A 17,141-nucleotide genomic window follows, 5' to 3' on the forward strand; every position below is an offset into this window, starting at 1 on the left:
GTAGTAGTAAGTGTTGTTAGAACCATCCATTTGTTTGATTCAATTAGATAGTTAAACGATTTCCGATTCAATTGATTTTTTACAGAGATGATCTTTAAAGGATAATTTAAGATATATACCGTTGGATTATAAATTTATTAAGTAAAAATATGTTAATCGACAACGGGGGTGAATATGCTCATTCACCTTAGGGGTGAACTTAAAAATTGTTCTAAATTATACTATATACAAGTGTGAAATATATTATTATTTCTTATTGCTTTCATCAGTTCATGCATAGTTGAGTAATTGAGGGGGCCAATCATGATGATTATGTTCTCAATCTCATTAAATCCACAACCAATTACAGATGCAGACGTCTACATTTTCAGAAGTTTGGGGGGGGGGAGAGGAGGGCCATCTCCCGCCCCCATGTAGTTCCGCCTCTGATACTGCGTATCAAAAAAATCTTCTTCAATACTGCAATTTATCAAGACTTAGTCTTAGAACTTATCTTAATCCCTACTCAATTGTTGAAGGTAATCAAGGTATGGAACGTGATTCCGCTCAGGGTAATGATAACATATAAAATATAATATCTATCGAAAAACATATAAAATATAATGTGCTTGCATCATTGAGTTTTAAATATCACAATAATAGCATTAATTTTAAAGTCTTCCATTGGGTTATCATATAGTAGAAAAGTAATTTAACTGCAAGTGTTCCAGATTTTGCTTAATAAGGTGTACTTTGATTGTTGAATCTCTAAGTCATCAGATGAGCATGATAAAGCAAAGTTCATTTAGAAGATTCAGTTTCAAAAAGGACAAAGCTTTTCAATTAATATAAAATTGGAAGAAGCCAATGGTCGGTTGTTACTTGCATTCTCCTTATTGATTATTAATGTTAACTTTCTTTTTTATCAGGTATTATTAGTATTACCTATTCAACAAATTTCTTACGTTTTTGAAAAATTACTCACGAGCAACATATTTAAACTTCTAAAGAATGATTATGTTAATAACTTTTAATGTAAGTATAAATTAAATTCTTTTACAAACCATCGTGTTAATAACTCACGCACATCATCAACAATCTTACTTCATCCAAAATTATGGTAGCTTTAGCTCATAATATGATCATAATGAGCTCTCTTCAGAGATCTTAGTCTTTATTTACCTCTATGTTTCCCCTCGGAATGGAAAAGATGGATGAATCTAAAAGAAACAATAAACAAACACATGTTTCTGCATCAAAGAATATTAAAAATGACCAACCAAACAAAAAAAAAAAAATGTAATTTCATTATAAAAGTGTACGACTTTCTTCCTCTCCCATTTCCTAGTAGTAGTTCCAATGACTCCGTCTACGCGACCCTTCTCTCTCACCTGTCGTTCCCTTTACGTTACAGCTTTGAGCTTTGAGAGAGAAAGCTAAACCCTCTCTCTATAAGACAAACAAACCTCTGAAAACCCACCAAACCAACCTTTCTTATTTTCCAATTCTCCACTCTGCACCAGTAGACCGTTGCCAAGTCCCTTCAAACACGTCCCCTCCACCTCTCTTCTTCTCCCACACAAAAACATATACAACACAAAATCCATCACAGCAAGCTTTTGTAGCTGATGATAATCAAAGCCTGACTGCATGGATTTGTTAGCGAAGTTTACATTTTTTCTCGTGGTGTTGGCTGTTCTTGAACAACATGTTGGTGTTTATGGACGGTTTGTGGTGGAGACGGGTAGTATTAAAGTTCTGTATCCAATGACTCTGAGGGCTAAGCATGATGGTGCTATTGGAAACTTTGGTCTGCCGGACTATGGAGGCTCCTTAGTGGGTACTGTGGTGTATCCTGAGAAAGGGTCTACTGGGTGTGAAGCTTTTGAGGGTGATAAGCCTTTCAGGTCTCAGAAGTCTCGCCCCACTATTGTTGTTCTTGATCGTGGAGGTAAGCCAATTCTATCTGTAATCAATCTCAAAGTCTTAAATTCCAATGCTTTTTCCTATTTTGTGTTCTAATATCTTGTCATGGTTATTTCCTTTCTGGTATGAGTTTTGAATTGATTCTAAGAAAGTAAACAAATTTAGTTAGAGGTGAATGTTAATTTTGCTTTTGTTCAGTTTGGAGAGTGTTAATTGGAGAGTCTTAACTGGATGAGAGTTTCTTTCTTTATTTGGAGATTTTAATTTGAGCATCTTTTCTTGTAGATTTGCTCTGTTTTCCTCTGTTCTCCGATTTAACAAAAGTCTATTACTTTATGGCTTTGCCTTTTCATTTACTTTCAATTCCTCTGTGCCAAGGCACTATCCCTCTTTTTACTTTTAAAAAAAAAAACCGGTAAATTTGTAATTGGTTTTACCTATTTGTAAATTTTTTTTGTTCCGTTTTACAGAAGGAGATGTTCCTAGTTTCATTTCTTCAAGTTATGGTTGTTTCTATTGAAATCCATAATGGAATGATATGATTGCATAAGATTCGGATAGGCTTCTATTCAAATTGTTTAATAAGATTAACCTTTTTCTTAACTGTACTGTTTGTAAGTGACAGATTGATTAAAGAGAGAGCTTTGTATTTCAAATTATGATACACAGATTGTCCTTTGATGTTAATTCTAGTGCCTTACTGCTCTTGTAGGTTGCTACTTTGCTTTGAAGGTGTGGAATGCTCAAGAGGCAGGAGCTACAGCCGTTTTAGTGGCTGACAATGTTGAAGAGCCTTTAATTACAATGGACTCCCCAGAGGAGAGCAATGATGCAGATGGTTACATAGAGAAGATTGGAATTCCATCAGCTTTGATAGAGAAATCATTTGGTGACAGCTTGAAGGATGCTGTGAAAAACAATGAAGATGTTGTGGTGAAACTTGACTGGAGAGAGTCAGTGCCCCATCCTGATCAAAGAGTTGAGTATGAGTTCTGGACAAACAGCAATGACGAATGCGGGGCTCGCTGTGATGAGCAAATGAGTTTCGTGAAAAATTTCAAGGGTCATGCTCAGATTCTTGAGAAAGGGGGTTACACCCTCTTTACTCCACACTATATAACTTGGTATTGCCCAAAGGCTTTTGTCCTTACCGCTCAATGCAAGTCTCAATGCATAAACCGGGGGAGATACTGTGCACCAGATCCGGAGAAAGATTTTGGAGAAGGATACCAAGGGAAGGATGTGGTATTTGAGAACTTGAGGCAGCTTTGTGTGCATAGAGTTGCCAAGGAGAGAAACCGGTCATGGGTCTGGTGGGATTATGTGACAGACTTCCATATCAGATGTTCCATGAAAGAAAAGCGTTACAGTAAAGAATGTGCTGAGGATGTCATGAAATCACTTGGTAACTGCTATTTCTTTTGTTTTCTGTGTACTGAATAATGTTTGTTAGGCATTTCTAATAGCTTTAATGTTTGCCGCAGATTTGCCTATCGACAAGATTAAAAAATGCATGGGCAATCCTGAAGATGATGTGGAGAATGAAGTGCTTAAAGCTGAACAAGAAATCCAGGTCATACATATATATATTCCTTAATGTTGGTTCAATGTATAGGTTATTCAAATTTCAAAACCACATATAGCCTAAGTGGACTGATATTAGTACATATTATCTTATTGTTGCTTTTTTTTTTGTTTGGTTATCACTAGGTTGGTCGAGGATCTCGTGGTGATGTTACCATCTTGCCAACATTGGTGATTAATAACGTTCAATATCGAGGTTTGTACAGCTTTCTTGATAGTTCTATTGATTTACCACATTATTATGCAGTGATCACTGGTTTGTATGAGTTGTTTTATAAGCTCCAAACCCTGCCTATTCATCGTTTCTTCTTCTTCTGAATTTCCTGTCTTTCATGACATTAACATAATCACTTAATTTTCACCGGTTGCCATTATCTAAATATGAATTTACTGTATGAGAATGCTGAAGTTTCTAAGTTTCTTAATGTGAAGGAAAACTGGAACGAACTGGTGTCCTAAAGGCACTATGTGCTGGATTCAAGGAGACAACTGAACCTCAAATTTGTTTGAACGGAGGTGAGCCTCTCTTGATCTTTAGATAATGCACTAATGTCGTTTTCCTTTCCTAGTGACTAATCCACTGTGTTATTTCAACAGATCTTGAAACAAATGAGTGTCTAGAGAGGAATGGTGGCTGTTGGCTGGACAACCGGAGTAATTTAACTGCTTGCAAGGTTTACACACCTTTGCATTTCACTTTTCTAGTTGATGCCACCTATAAAATTCTTTCTAATAGAAGCAGAGATATTAACTGGATGTGATTCGGTTCTTTGTTTTGTCAGGACACTTTTAGGGGAAGAGTTTGTGAGTGCCCTGTAGTGGATGGTGTTCAATATAAAGGCGATGGTTATATATCTTGTGCTGGTAAAACCTTCTCCTCGTGACAAATACAGCAACTTTCTCCTCTATATTACACCTAATGGTTGTGGAAGAGTTGTTCCTATAACATTTACTCCTTTCTTGACAGCTTTTGGACCAGCAAGGTGTGCGATAGACAATGGAGGTTGCTGGTCAGAATCTAGAAATGGATTAACTATATCTGCTTGCTCAGTTCAGTGATGTTTATCCTAATCTTCCACTTTACTGATTCTCTATGATTCTTAAACAGTTTTCTTTTTCCTTTTCACCCATTATTATAGGAGAATTGAGTTGCAGCTTGATTATCAAAATTCTTTTCCCTTCACATTGTTCTTATCTATCCTTTTTTGGTGGTATCCAAGTAGAATTCCGAGTTATCTGGCTGCAAGTGTCCACAAGGATTTATAGGGGATGGCCATCATTGCGAAGGTAATTTTTACTTCCCCAGTGTGATTATCAAAGAATAATTTTCTCACACAAGCACTACACACTTAACTTTCAAGGCCTCTGAAATCTATTATCCGAACTAAATGGATTTCAACCCATCAGATATCGATGAATGCAAGGAACGTATTGCTTGTCAGTGTGATGGCTGCAGCTGTAAGAACACTTGGGGTGGATACAACTGCAAATGTAAGGGAGGACATCTTTATATAAAGGAGCAAGATACTTGTATTGGTAAGTCTTGATCACTAATTGATTAATATATCCAGAAAGACTTCAATCACTATTCATGATATGAACAGTTTTAAATGCATGATATATGTCTTGACTTTTGTTCATCTATTTTAATGCAGAGAGACAAGGATCGAGATTTGCGTGGTTCATAACTTTCATGGTTCTTGCGGCTGTGGCTGGAGTTGGCTTGGCTGGTTACATATTCTACAAATACAGGCTTCGAGTACGTTTGAAATGCTCCTTTGAACACCTCTATGTCCATCGTGGTTAATTGGTTTGGATGCTAAACTAGGTACATTTGCTAACACCTTTCACTTTCACCTGCAGTCTTACATGGACTCGGAGATCATGGCTATTATGTCACAATACATGCCTCTAGATGGTCAACAGGCCAATCAAGTCCATACTGCTGAGGTAGAACCTCTGCGACAAGGCTCAGTATAAGGTAACTACTTTGACTTCATGAGCATTCTTACTTGCTATTAGAATGATTTTAACATGGAAAATCTTGCTGCTCTGCAGAAACAAAAGCCACACAATATCACTGGTATTTAAAGGGCATACATAAGAGGGACAGTTCTATGAAACTGCTTCCTGTGGGTACTCAACTCCCTTTAGATAGCTCTTAAGTAAAGCAGGGAAGGACGTTCGAATACGGTGCACCAATTTAGGAGGAGTTTGCCAGTATATACAGAAGACTTTCTTCACATAAACACTCTTATGTGTGTAAATAGAAATGCTGAGATATAGATTTTTGGTTGAGAAGGAACATGGATTTTATGTAATCATAACACGAAAAGAAAAGGCAAAACTGATTAGACAAAAAACAAATTGAGAAACAAGATTCTGCTTTCCTTTTATACACAACTATACTAGGAAAATGTTGCTCTTATGAAAACTTTTATTAAATGCAGTTAGTAATTTGCTGCACTGCAAGTTCTTAGGCATTGTTGTTTAGATTTGGCTTGGAATGTAATCTAGTCCAATAAGTACTAGAATCCTTCCAATCTAACAGAAATTATGAAATTCTTATATATCATAATACAACCTTTTAGTATCCTTCAATCAAATCGGAGTACAAAAATTGGCACATCCCTAGTTTGTCTCTAACTAGCAAGAATGTACACGATCCATCTGTTTCCAATGGTTTTGCTGCTTTCATTATCCTGGACAAGATTTCATCTAATTCATGTACATTCGTGTCACTCTAACTTCTAAGGATTGTACACTGTTAAAACTCGATAATGATCAAATACAAACAAAGTAAATTGAAAAGGGTCTGTATGAGGTAATTACTCCCTATAAACACAGTAAATAAAGAAAAGCAAAACTGCAGGAAACTGTTTTTAGTAAAGCTCTGTGCACAGATCATACATATACAGTGAAGTACTCCAATGCTTCCTTTTATGACCCTTCTATTGCATACTTAAATTGTGACAATACGACTGAAATAAAAGTAACATGATATTAGTTTCGCTGAGTTCATCAAATCAATGCAGCTGATACAACATAGATATGTCAAAAGATCAAACCTGTGTTCCTTTGTAATTCACTCTTAGAATTAGATGAGATATTGGGAGCAATTAAACAAAGTTAAGTTGTACAGTTGCAGGTGCTCAACAACTATATGCTTTATATGGTTAGCTTTAGGTATGAGTGTTTATGAGAGAGCAAGGTTATATGGGGTTAAAAATATAGATATATGTCTAGTGACACCCAAAAATTAAAAACTTAGGCATGAATTTGGAAACTCCGATCCTTATTTGCCAATTGGTCTAATTCCATACCAAATATATCCTATAAACCTTTTTTTTCTTCTCTAAATTTTACTCTTTCCCCAGGTGCTATTTTCTTCCGCTGTTGTATAAGCAAACTGTTGTATAATCAGACTATGAATGTGTTACTAGGTTGGTAACTATGTCTAGCCCTAGATACATTTCTTGCCCCAGGTGCTATTTTCTTCCGCTGGAAGCTTGGAAATGCTAAAAGACCCGCTGGACTTGCTCTAACAATCGACCAAGATCATTGACACTATCTTCGACCCTGTTCTAGGTTGTTATATTTCTTTATGTAGTGCAATAAGGTTAATTATTAGAAAGTGGCAAACACCTAAACAAGAATGCTAAAAAAAAAAGAGATTTCCTAACAAAAAAAGTAACAAATACCACAGAAATAGATTGATCCCAAGAGATTATAAACATTTTCATTTTCAATTTTTTATTTTCTTAAATGAAAACATGAAAATTCCATAAATGGCTTCATCCATTGACTTGGTTGTGGACGGATTGTCTTTTAAATTTCTTAATTTTTTTTTAAAGGCAAATTTCTTGGTCTTTTAACCTCTTTTTGTACTTGTGAAATTGAAATAAGTATTTCAGCAGGACAACAGCTCAATCAACACACATTTATCTTATTTGAAATTCTAACATTTTTCTTAGTACTGTTGTTACAGTTTCTTTTTGAATATCATCTTTTATGAAAATTGCAAGGAATTTTCTTCGACTGAACACAATTCACAAAAATGTTGTCGAAGTCAATTTCAACGCTTGTTTTGGTTCCTAGAGCTCGCTTATACAAGATCAAGCTACATAGGTGTTGGAGTAACGTCTCATTTTCCAAATTTTTATTTCTGATGATATTATAAAAGAAAAATAGAAAATAAAAAAATTGTTAAAAAACTTCAACGGCGAAACTATCGTCGGCAAATGGGGTCACCGTCATATAAATATGCCAACGACAGTGAAAACACTTCCAACTTCGGGAACTAGTTGATAGCTGAGAATGAAGTCAGTCCAGAAAGCACAGCAAATTTTCTCTCTCGTCTCAAAACCCAGCATCACACAACTCTCAATTCCCTTCTCCTCTTCTTCAACCATTGATTCAATCACTTCACCAAAACCAAAGCCAAAACCAACACAAACTCAAACTCTAACCCAAGAAGACCTCATAAACATCAACCTCCTCCTCCCACGCCTCTGCCTCTCAGACCACCTCGACACCGCAACCCACCTCACCGTCACAGCCCTCCTCACAAACCCACCTCTCCAATCCCTCTCTCTCTCCATTCTCATCCACTCCTTCACTTCCCAACCCGACATGGCCCGGCCCATGTCACTTCTGACCCGCCTCCGCCACAACCCACCTTCCCATTCCTATCTCACTCCCATCACAACCATGCTCATTGCCTCTTATTTCAAGAGAAAGAGACCCAGAGAGGCCCTCAAGTTGTTCAACTGGATGGTGAGGCCTGGCTCCCCAGTCGTGCTTGATGAGAGAGTTTGTGCGGTTTTGGTTGGTGGGTTTTGTAGGAATGGGATGGTGCTTGAGGCTTTGAATGTTTTGAGGGCAATGTTGGGTGCGAATATCGTGCCGGGTTGCGGTTTGAGGAAGTGGGTTTATAGGGGTTTGTTGAGGGAGGCTAGGATTAGGGAGGCGTTGGAGTTGAATGAGGCTTTGGATTGTGTTGGGGATAGTGAGAAAAGTTGTGTGTCTGAGGGTTTTAGAAAGGTTTTGGCTTTATTGGATCATATGATTGATAACTGGACGGAATAGAGCAGGTATATCTGCCTTAACTTTGTTTGCAATTACATTTTATGAATACTAAGTAGGCTATAAAATGTTTGCAATAGTTGAGGATGTAGAGTACTTTGATATGACCAAAGTTTGGAATGAATCTTTTGATGAAGTAAAGTGGCCATCTGTAGCATTATCTCTGATAGGATTGTTGTTCTGGCTTTGTTTGCTGTTTGAAAAAGTTAAATGATAGTTTGTGATGTACAATGTGTTGGGGACTTCCACCCATTTTGTTGGAGGATTTTCAGTATTCTGTGAATCCTTTTGGTTGATGATGCTATGGTATAACTATTTGTTCGCTTATCCACTGTGTATTGAAAGCCATTCCTTTGTGATTCCAGGAATGGTGTCATTTCAATATCATTCGTTGTAACAGCTTATAGAGCATGTATCTGAGTAACAGTGTTGGTTGTGAGTGTGTGTGCCAATGTGCCTAAGTCAGTATGTCTCAACTACATAACTTTGATTTTGACAAAAAGACTGTCTAGAACAAATTGAATTATATATTCCAGCTGGAATGGTTTGAGGTATTCATTTTGTTCTCCTCAGTGTGCAAGTTGTGCGAGTCTTCGATAAATACTTAGGTCTCCTCGGTTGAAATAGATTCTGTCCTTCTAATGATATAGAAGGCTACTTTCTATAGGAAAAGATGTTGGTCTATATCAATGTTGGCCTTCTTTTGTGTGTGCTCTGGGTTTATGCAGTTCATGTTAAATGAAATATGTAGCCAACCTCTGCTAGTGGATATGCATTTGTGAGTTGCTTTGTGAACTAATTGTGGAATTCAGTGCCAGGTTCATGTACCCCTTCTCTTATTAAAAGGGGTTCATGTACATGTGGAGCCTGCTTTTTTGCTTCCTTGGTTGTTTAATCTTCTTATAATAGTGTTATTATGACAGCCTGTTGAGAAGGAGTAAGGAGTGATTGATTTGCCAACATTGCTGCTTTCTCCATGGACAATTGGGGAAAGGCTCACGCAGAGCTGTTGTATCTGGTGTTGCTCGTAAATGTTCCTTAGCTGAAGGCATAAGGAGCTACGAACTCTAGTCATGTCTTCACCACAGCATCTATTATTTCATAGTCCTCAGTGCAGAATACCAGCTTGATAGAAGCAGGACACCTGAACTTGGGGAAAATTTGTGCTCCCAATCTTTGACAGAATCACTTTTCGAAGTGCTCCTGTGGCCAAATCGTACCACCATCAATCGTGCCATCAAATGCTTAACAGACGTGCAAAGTTGTTTGTTTGCAGTGCTCTTTCAGCCTCCTTATTTTTATTTGGCCCCCCTTAGTCCCCTGAAACGGAAAGTGTAATGCTGCCATTGTGACATTGCCAAATAACACAGGCTTATAGAAGTTGTATCAACTCATGTAGGTGAATTACTCGAGTTCTGATTAAGATAGCCTGCAAATGTAATGTTCAAGTCGACGAAGTCCTTAAGGCCTCTTTTTATATTAGATAATGCCGTAACCTTAGTTCATGTTACTCATGCACAGACGATGAATACAGATAATCTCAAAGTTGGTAATTTCTTGAAATGAGAACTGGAAAATAACATGATGGTTACGGTAGCTACAAGTTATAACTCGCAACCAGGGCTGGTCTTGAGCATTTAGGGCTCAAGATCGAACCGGTAATACAAAATCTAATTCATAAGATATAAATAATAAAATTATCTATGAAGAAACTTCAATTGTCAATATTAACTAATAGATAAGAGAAGAAAATTAAAGAAGTTGGAGTTGAAATTACGGCTTTTAGTACTTATATTTCTGTTCATAAATTTTTGTCTTTAACGGCAAGGGCATGCTTTAGAAGAGGAATAAAAGCATAGTGATAGTGCTGTTAAGGAAGGTCGAGTCACTCGAGTAGTCGAGTGTTGCACTCTAGATAGCGAAAGTCCGTATTTTTTGTTTTATTATTTATGGGAGGCTTTCAGCAATGAATTCTTCGTCGATAACTATATATTTTTATATATATTTTTAATAGTTTTTAGACAAAAGTCCATTGAACGACTAAATTTCATCGGCATTGTGACCTTTTCGTTTTTTTTTTGTCTGAATTATTCTGTAATTCGGACTTGCAATTTGAAAAGTGAAAGGTAAAAAAATAAAAATAAAAAAGGTAACAAGGATTTCCTACTCGAACTCGTTTAAAACAGTGGAGACTGTCAAAGTGGATAACGTTGTGCGGTTCGTCCTTCACTTCCAACACTCTACTTCTGTTGCTTTGCTTTGCTCTGCTGCTATCAAACATGCTCCACTCTCAATTCTAGTACTCTGTCTCTTCTCTCCAATGGCCTCTTCTCTTCCTCTTCATCATCCCTCCCACTGCCTCATCTCTAATCCACAGGTCCCATCTCTCTCTCATCTTCATTTCTCATTTCCATTATCTTCTTCTGTCTTATCAATTTTGATGTGTGTATGAATCAGTTACAGGGCTTCAACTATGGAGGCTCACCAAGACCCAGATTCTCTTTCACCACTAAAGACACAGACAAAGGCATTCGCATTCAACCCATTAAAGCCAAAGCAGCAACCACCGAGGCCTCTCCATTTCCTCTGCTTCAGTCTCCCCGAGCTGAAGAGTCTCCTTCTGAGGTAAATACCCATTTCTGATTCTCCTTTTATGCTCTGTTTGGTTGCTTAGAGACTTGAAGCAATGTAATTTGGATTTCACAGCCCTTGGGAATTCATCAAAATTTGGTTTTTCGATTAAAGGTTTCAACTTTCTTGCCTCTAGAACTGAAATGAATCAGTATCTTCATAGTGTTTAATGCTAATTAGCCAAACAGTTGCTTAGTTGTTAATGTGAATTGTGTTCATTGGAAACAAGGACAGCATGATGTTATGATTTTGGACTGAAAGGTGTTTACTTTTAATGAATTTTTTTTTCTTCTTTCATTTCTAAAATCTTATCCATGTTCTTAATGTCTATAGTTGGAGCCAGCAGATCCTGATTTCTACAAGATAGGGTTTGTTAGAAGTATGAGAGCTTATGGAATTGAATTTAAAGAAGGCCCAGATGGGTTTGGAGTTTATGCTTCCAAGGATGTTGAACCACTTCGCCGTGCTAGGGTGAGTTGTTTCTGTGGTGTTTTTTTTGGATAATCTATTGCACTTGCTAGAGTGTGTTAACAATACAGTTGCATGAATAATGCAGCCAATGCAATTCAGTGTTTATGATGGATATCATAGTACTAGTTGTTGATTAAGTGTTAAGTTTTCGGTGTTAATGTAGCTTTATGCTCAATTTCACAGGTGATAATGGAAATACCACTAGAATTGATGTTAACTATAAGCCAAAAGCTCCCATGGATGTTTTTCCCAGATATAGTACCGGTGGGTCACCCAATATTTGATATCATCAATTCAACTGATCCAGAGGTATCGTATTATTGTATTTCTATTCGATTCTGAACCATGTCTTCATGCACTTACCAGAAAAACTGTCATTTATTCTCTATTTCTTCAAGTTTGTTTATTTGTAATTACATTTTCAATTTTTATTGTCTTCCTCTTGGTGGCAGACAGGTTGGGATCTAAGGTTAGCTTGCCTTCTTTTGTATGCATTTGATCGGGAGGATAACTTTTGGCAGTTGTATAGTGATTTTTTACCCAGTGCAGATGAGTGCCCCAGTCTGCTTTTAGCTAGCGAGGTGAATGAACTAACAGTGCATAAATTTTTCATTGTAAAGAAATGAAGTTCCCTTTTTTTTTTTCTTTTTCTTTTTTTTCTCTTTTGACTAGATTCAAGATTGAATCAATACACATTACAGATGTATCTAACTGCTTTGAGTTATGCTATAAGACCAAGAGCTTTGACATTCTTTGAGGATTATATCATTAAATTTTGAGGCGCTCTTTGACAAAACTGTAGAAAATTTTCAGAAGGCCAACTTTAAAGCTTACCCTTCTTGTAAATAAGATTTGCACCTATGGCCTTGAGTTTGCCTAGTGTGGCAGGCATATCTCATAGCTATGATGTGGCTTTCTAGAATACATCCCCATTGTTTAGGTCATTCCTTTTGATAATCTTTCTTTAAATCATGTGGTGTCATATTGGATGCTACTGTCAGATCCTCTTTTTGATGGTTGGTTGGAGGAGGAGAAGAAATGACATGCACATGCATATCTATCACTTTTTCAAAACTTCTTCATTTTCATCGTGTAATTTTTGGCTTTGGAGGTTCGCGAATAATTATTCTTAGTCATGCTTTTCTTTGATTGTGCTCCATATATGCTATAGGAGGAGCTTTCAGAATTACAGGATCCCAATCTTGCTTCAACAATGAGAGAACAGCAACGCCGAGCTCTGGAATTTTGGGAGAAAAATTGGGTACCCAGCAACACCCGCATTCTGCTTTTCATTTCCTCTGTGCCAGTTAAAGTGACTACCCTCTTTTAACTCATTCTGCATGTTGTTTGTGTACCTCAATTAGCATTCTGGTGTACCCCTTAAGATTAAACGCCTCGCTCGTGATTCTGAGAGATTCATTTGGGCACTGAGTATGGCACAATCACGATGCATTGGCATGCAAATTAGAATTGGTGCACTTTTTCAAGACTCAAATATGCTAATTCCTTATGCAGGTAAGCTTCTGCCTCTTAACCTCTTGGTTCAATGTATAACTTTTTCCGCCATGAATATATCATGAAATTAGATAAAGTGTTGCCATTGGGGAGGTGAGATTAAAACTTATTCATCCTTAAATTTTTATTTTTCTCTTACACACCTTTGTCCACCATTTTTATTTGGCAACATGTTAGTTTGATGCGGAAACAATATTCTGTATGAAATTTTTTACTGGACAAAAAATTGTGTCTGAAATCAATTTATTTTACAATATTCTACGAAGATGTGCTTTCTCATTGTCACATTTTATTATAAGAACCATGTGTTGTATTATGTACATATAAATGGAACTTCTATGCTTTAGTTTAAGCATGAGACCTTGATATTAGATGGCTTTATAATGATAATAAACTAGCCACATTGTGCAGACATGCTAAACCATTCCTTCCAGCCAAATTGTTTTCTCCATTGGCGGTTTAAGGATCGTATGCTTGAAGTAATGATAAATGCTGGACAACGGATTAAGAAAGGTGATGAGGTAATATTCGTCCTATATTATGTAATTTTGATGTGATAACTCCCTGGAAAAGGTGAAGCCTTCAAATGGTCTTAGCTAAGGCTTAGCTAAGGCTTTTAAGTAACAGCAAAAGTCAGAAAGTTGACTCTTTGAGAAACTGCACGGGAAAAAGAATGGAAACATCTGTAAGAATGATATCTGATCCCAAATACCATCAATGTCTATAGACATGCCAGCAAGCCATTACAAAGAGTATCCTATTCTTGATTGAATTGAAAATTGAAAAGTAGTTCTATATATTTTTTTTTTTTGGTCAAGTAGTTCTATAGTTTAGAAGCTGAGAAGTAGAACTTTTTATTACTCAGAAACTTCTCTTTAACTCTGACAACTCTTGTCATGCCCCATGAGACATGAGTAACTTGTGCTCGCTTAATACTGTGTTTTGGCCAGAGTTTCTGATCCACATTGGTTATACTTTCAGTTTTTTTCTGTAATATGTCTCTCCCCTTCACCTCAACTTATCTGTTACCTTCCAGTTTTTGTTATATCATTTTAATGTCGCATCTATATGAAGATTGTCTGCTACTAATTTGATGAATATTCACAGATGACTATCAATTACATGAGTGGACAACAGAACAACATGTTGATTCAAAGATATGGCTTTTCTTCATCTGTGGTAATTTGCTGTTGGCTATATTGGTTCAGTAATAGAAGCATTATGGTGTCATTTGTACAATTCTAAATTTATTACTTTCATCTGGCTTGTGAATTGCAGAATCCATGGGATGTAATTCAATTCTCTGGAAATGCACGTATTCATTTGGATTCCTTCTTGTCAGTATTCAATATCTCAGGACTTCCCCAAGAATACTATCATAACAGTACGAGCCATTCAGATTCTTTTAGTGCTTTTGTCGTAGATTGATTTGTACTTTGATTAAACCAAGCATCTCCATAGTTTGAAATACCTGTAAAACTTTGTAGCAGATCGCCTATCTAGTGGAGGGGATACTTTTGTTGACGGAGCTGTCATTGCAGCAGCAAGAACATTGCCTACTTGGTCAGATGGGGATGTGCCTCCAATCCCAAGCATGGAAAGACGAGCGATAAAGGAATTACAGGAAGAATGCAGACAGATGCTTGCCGCATTTCCTACCAACTCTAAGGAAGACCAAAATATCCTAGGTAAGCTTGCTACATAGATCTTCATTTCTGGGGAAGTTGTTTTCTTGATGTTGGAAACTCATGTTTCGCCCTGTCTTATCTCAACAGATTCTATGCCAGACGCTACTAGGACGCTTGAAGCTGTGGTCAAGTATGCAACTGTTCCATTCCATAGCTTTGTGGACTTGAAATGTAGGGAAAGTCATAAAACCACATTGATGATTTAATTGTTGGTCTGGACTTGTGCAGGTATAGGTTGCACCGGAAGTTGTTCATCGAGAAAGTCATGCAGGCACTGGATCTATATCAAGAACGAATATTATTCTGATACTGTTTGCCAAGTTTAGAAAAGCTAGGAAAATTTTGTTACATCTAATTGATCCAAACTCTGCTTCAGTGCATGAAAGTTCATGTTAGAATAGATGAGTGCTTGCAGAGATTTTGCATTTTTGGTATCTCCTTTGTTTCAAAATCCTATCGGATCATGTCAATCTGCGGTGGTTGGAAGAACTAATGTGGCATAAAACAAAGAACAGAAAGGGGGCGTTTCAAATACCATGAGAGGGTACCTGTACAAAACCAAGTACTAGTGCTTATAAATTGTATGATGAAAGATGATTCTTGGACCAGGGGAGAGGCCTCTACCTCAGCAATCTACCATAGTAATTTACTTTAAAAAATGCAACACAAATTGCTCTAGTATTCACCCAAGGTTTCTGTCTTTAGATTACTCTTTTTCTAAGGAGAAAGATTACACAAATGAACGTTCAAGAATAGAAATCACAACGTCAATCGTGAAATTGGCCGAATTGCAGCAGTCACCTGCCAGGGCCACACCTTTTCAGAGATTTCAAAAGTCTCAAACGGCAAACCAGAGCAATGAGAATTAGTAATTGTTCAGTAGAAAGGATGTCCCGAAGAAACACGAGCCACTCGACAGCATTAGCAAAACACTCGGTCATTTTGATTTTTGAACAGAGCTTTGCAATCCATAACTTTGTCATAATAGAGACCTAAGATTACTAAGCAATGACAGCTTTTACCCTTTTCCAAAAAGGCAGAAACAGATTGATCACTAGACTTGAAAGCTAAATAAAAGGGCAAGGGCAAGTCAATATGGAGACCATCAAGAGTAGAACACTAACAGTATGACAAGGATTTAGAGATAGCAATTGCGAGTAGACAGAACTAAATCTATTTCTTTAAACATAACGCCTACTTGAAAATCATTTATATATAAACCATCCAGTAATACCGTCAAGCGCAATCCGCTAATGCCAAAACCCTTTTAACATAATCTCCCCTATACTCTCCATACCAATAATGTTATATATCAAAAACAAGCCCGTGCTTCAGCGACATCTCCATTCTACTTTTTAGCACTATCGTTGTCCTCGTGAGACTGAAGACCACCCTCGGAACCAAATGACTTGTTGCAGGACACAAAAAAGAAATTACCACCAGCAGACTTTGGAGTTGCTGCCTTCGATTTATCAGTAGCAGGTGTCTTTCCCTTCTTTGTAGGGTGTGGTGTATCACTCTGGGCACCCTTCTTACCATTTGTTAGAAAAGAAGAGAAGAAATGGAACTGATCAGCAGCAGTTTAGAAAAAGACTACAGCATCGATATCTAATACAAATTGGAAAATTTTTACCACAACAAGGTAATGCTGAAGACTCAAACTCCTTAAACATCAGGCAAAAGTAACAACAAAAACTGACATTTCAAAAACTGGATGTACCAGTATCTATCTTTGCCTTCTTAGCAGAAACTGGAGTTTTAGCTGATGCAGAGACTTGGGCTCTTCTCTTAGATCCAGGTTTCGAGATTGAAAAACAAAGAATAAAAAAAAACAAAATTATTACACCAATGGTAAAACCGCACAAGGAAATGAATTGAATCCTCGTATAAATCTAGGGAAAATAACTCAATAAGCACCCAGATCAAAAACAGTTAAGAAAAATCAACAAGTACCTTCTTAGGGGTAGGGGTTTCTTCATCTTCATCATCACTGTCATGATCATCCTACAGAAAAAGTAACACAACTATTCCAGCATTTATCAAAGAGCAATAAAGAATTCACAAATAAGAAATTTGACAATGAAGTACTAAACACAGCAGTAAGTGAAAAGGATTCAAAATACAGCAGTAAATGACTGTACTCGTAGTTTTTTTTTTTTTGTCCTTTTGGCAGTGGATAGAAAGAACGGCGCAGGGAAGGTTATCATAGCACAATCAAACTACAAATTAGATAGACAGATACCTCCGAGTCATTGTCTTTGA

General features: G+C 37.0%; 3 protein-coding genes across 5 annotated transcripts; all 3 read left to right on the forward strand.

Annotated features, from left to right (window-relative positions):
* Positions 1-1,325: 1,325 nt before the first annotated feature.
* Positions 1,326-5,470, forward strand: LOC133728818 (vacuolar-sorting receptor 6). The gene is made up of 12 exons (XM_062156253.1): positions 1,326-1,930; positions 2,618-3,310; positions 3,390-3,478; positions 3,616-3,685; positions 3,922-4,005; positions 4,087-4,163; positions 4,272-4,353; positions 4,457-4,539; positions 4,713-4,776; positions 4,897-5,025; positions 5,145-5,248; positions 5,353-5,470. Exons 1-12 carry the CDS (start codon positions 1,630-1,632, stop codon positions 5,467-5,469), a joined length of 1,893 nt encoding a protein of 630 aa, XP_062012237.1. The 5' UTR covers positions 1,326-1,629; the 3' UTR covers position 5,470.
* A 2,319-nt stretch (positions 5,471-7,789) lies between these two features.
* LOC133732537 (uncharacterized) lies at positions 7,790-10,084 on the forward strand. The gene is made up of 2 exons (XM_062160112.1): positions 7,790-8,582; positions 9,498-10,084. Exon 1 carries the CDS (start codon positions 7,807-7,809, stop codon positions 8,575-8,577), a length of 771 nt encoding a protein of 256 aa, XP_062016096.1. The 5' UTR covers positions 7,790-7,806; the 3' UTR covers positions 8,578-8,582; positions 9,498-10,084.
* Positions 10,085-10,795: 711 nt separating this feature from the next.
* LOC133732538 (protein PLASTID TRANSCRIPTIONALLY ACTIVE 14) lies at positions 10,796-15,304 on the forward strand. 3 transcript variants are annotated; one of them, XM_062160113.1, is made up of 13 exons: positions 10,796-10,951; positions 11,032-11,199; positions 11,539-11,676; positions 11,860-11,985; positions 12,129-12,257; positions 12,848-12,937; positions 13,041-13,191; positions 13,603-13,712; positions 14,299-14,370; positions 14,470-14,575; positions 14,679-14,879; positions 14,967-15,009; positions 15,108-15,304. In XM_062160113.1, exons 1-13 carry the CDS (start codon positions 10,895-10,897, stop codon positions 15,184-15,186), a joined length of 1,470 nt encoding a protein of 489 aa, XP_062016097.1. In that variant the 5' UTR covers positions 10,796-10,894; the 3' UTR covers positions 15,187-15,304. The 3 variants fall into 3 exon arrangements, with proteins under 3 accessions (XP_062016097.1, XP_062016098.1, XP_062016099.1); XM_062160114.1 differs by having other exon boundaries at positions 14,682-14,879; XM_062160115.1 differs by having other exon boundaries at positions 11,038-11,199.
* Positions 15,305-17,141: the final 1,837 nt, after the last annotated feature.

Source organism: Rosa rugosa, chromosome 2 (genome assembly GCF_958449725.1).
Source record: "Rosa rugosa chromosome 2, drRosRugo1.1, whole genome shotgun sequence".
NCBI classification, from domain to species: Eukaryota; Viridiplantae; Streptophyta; class Magnoliopsida; order Rosales; family Rosaceae; genus Rosa; species Rosa rugosa.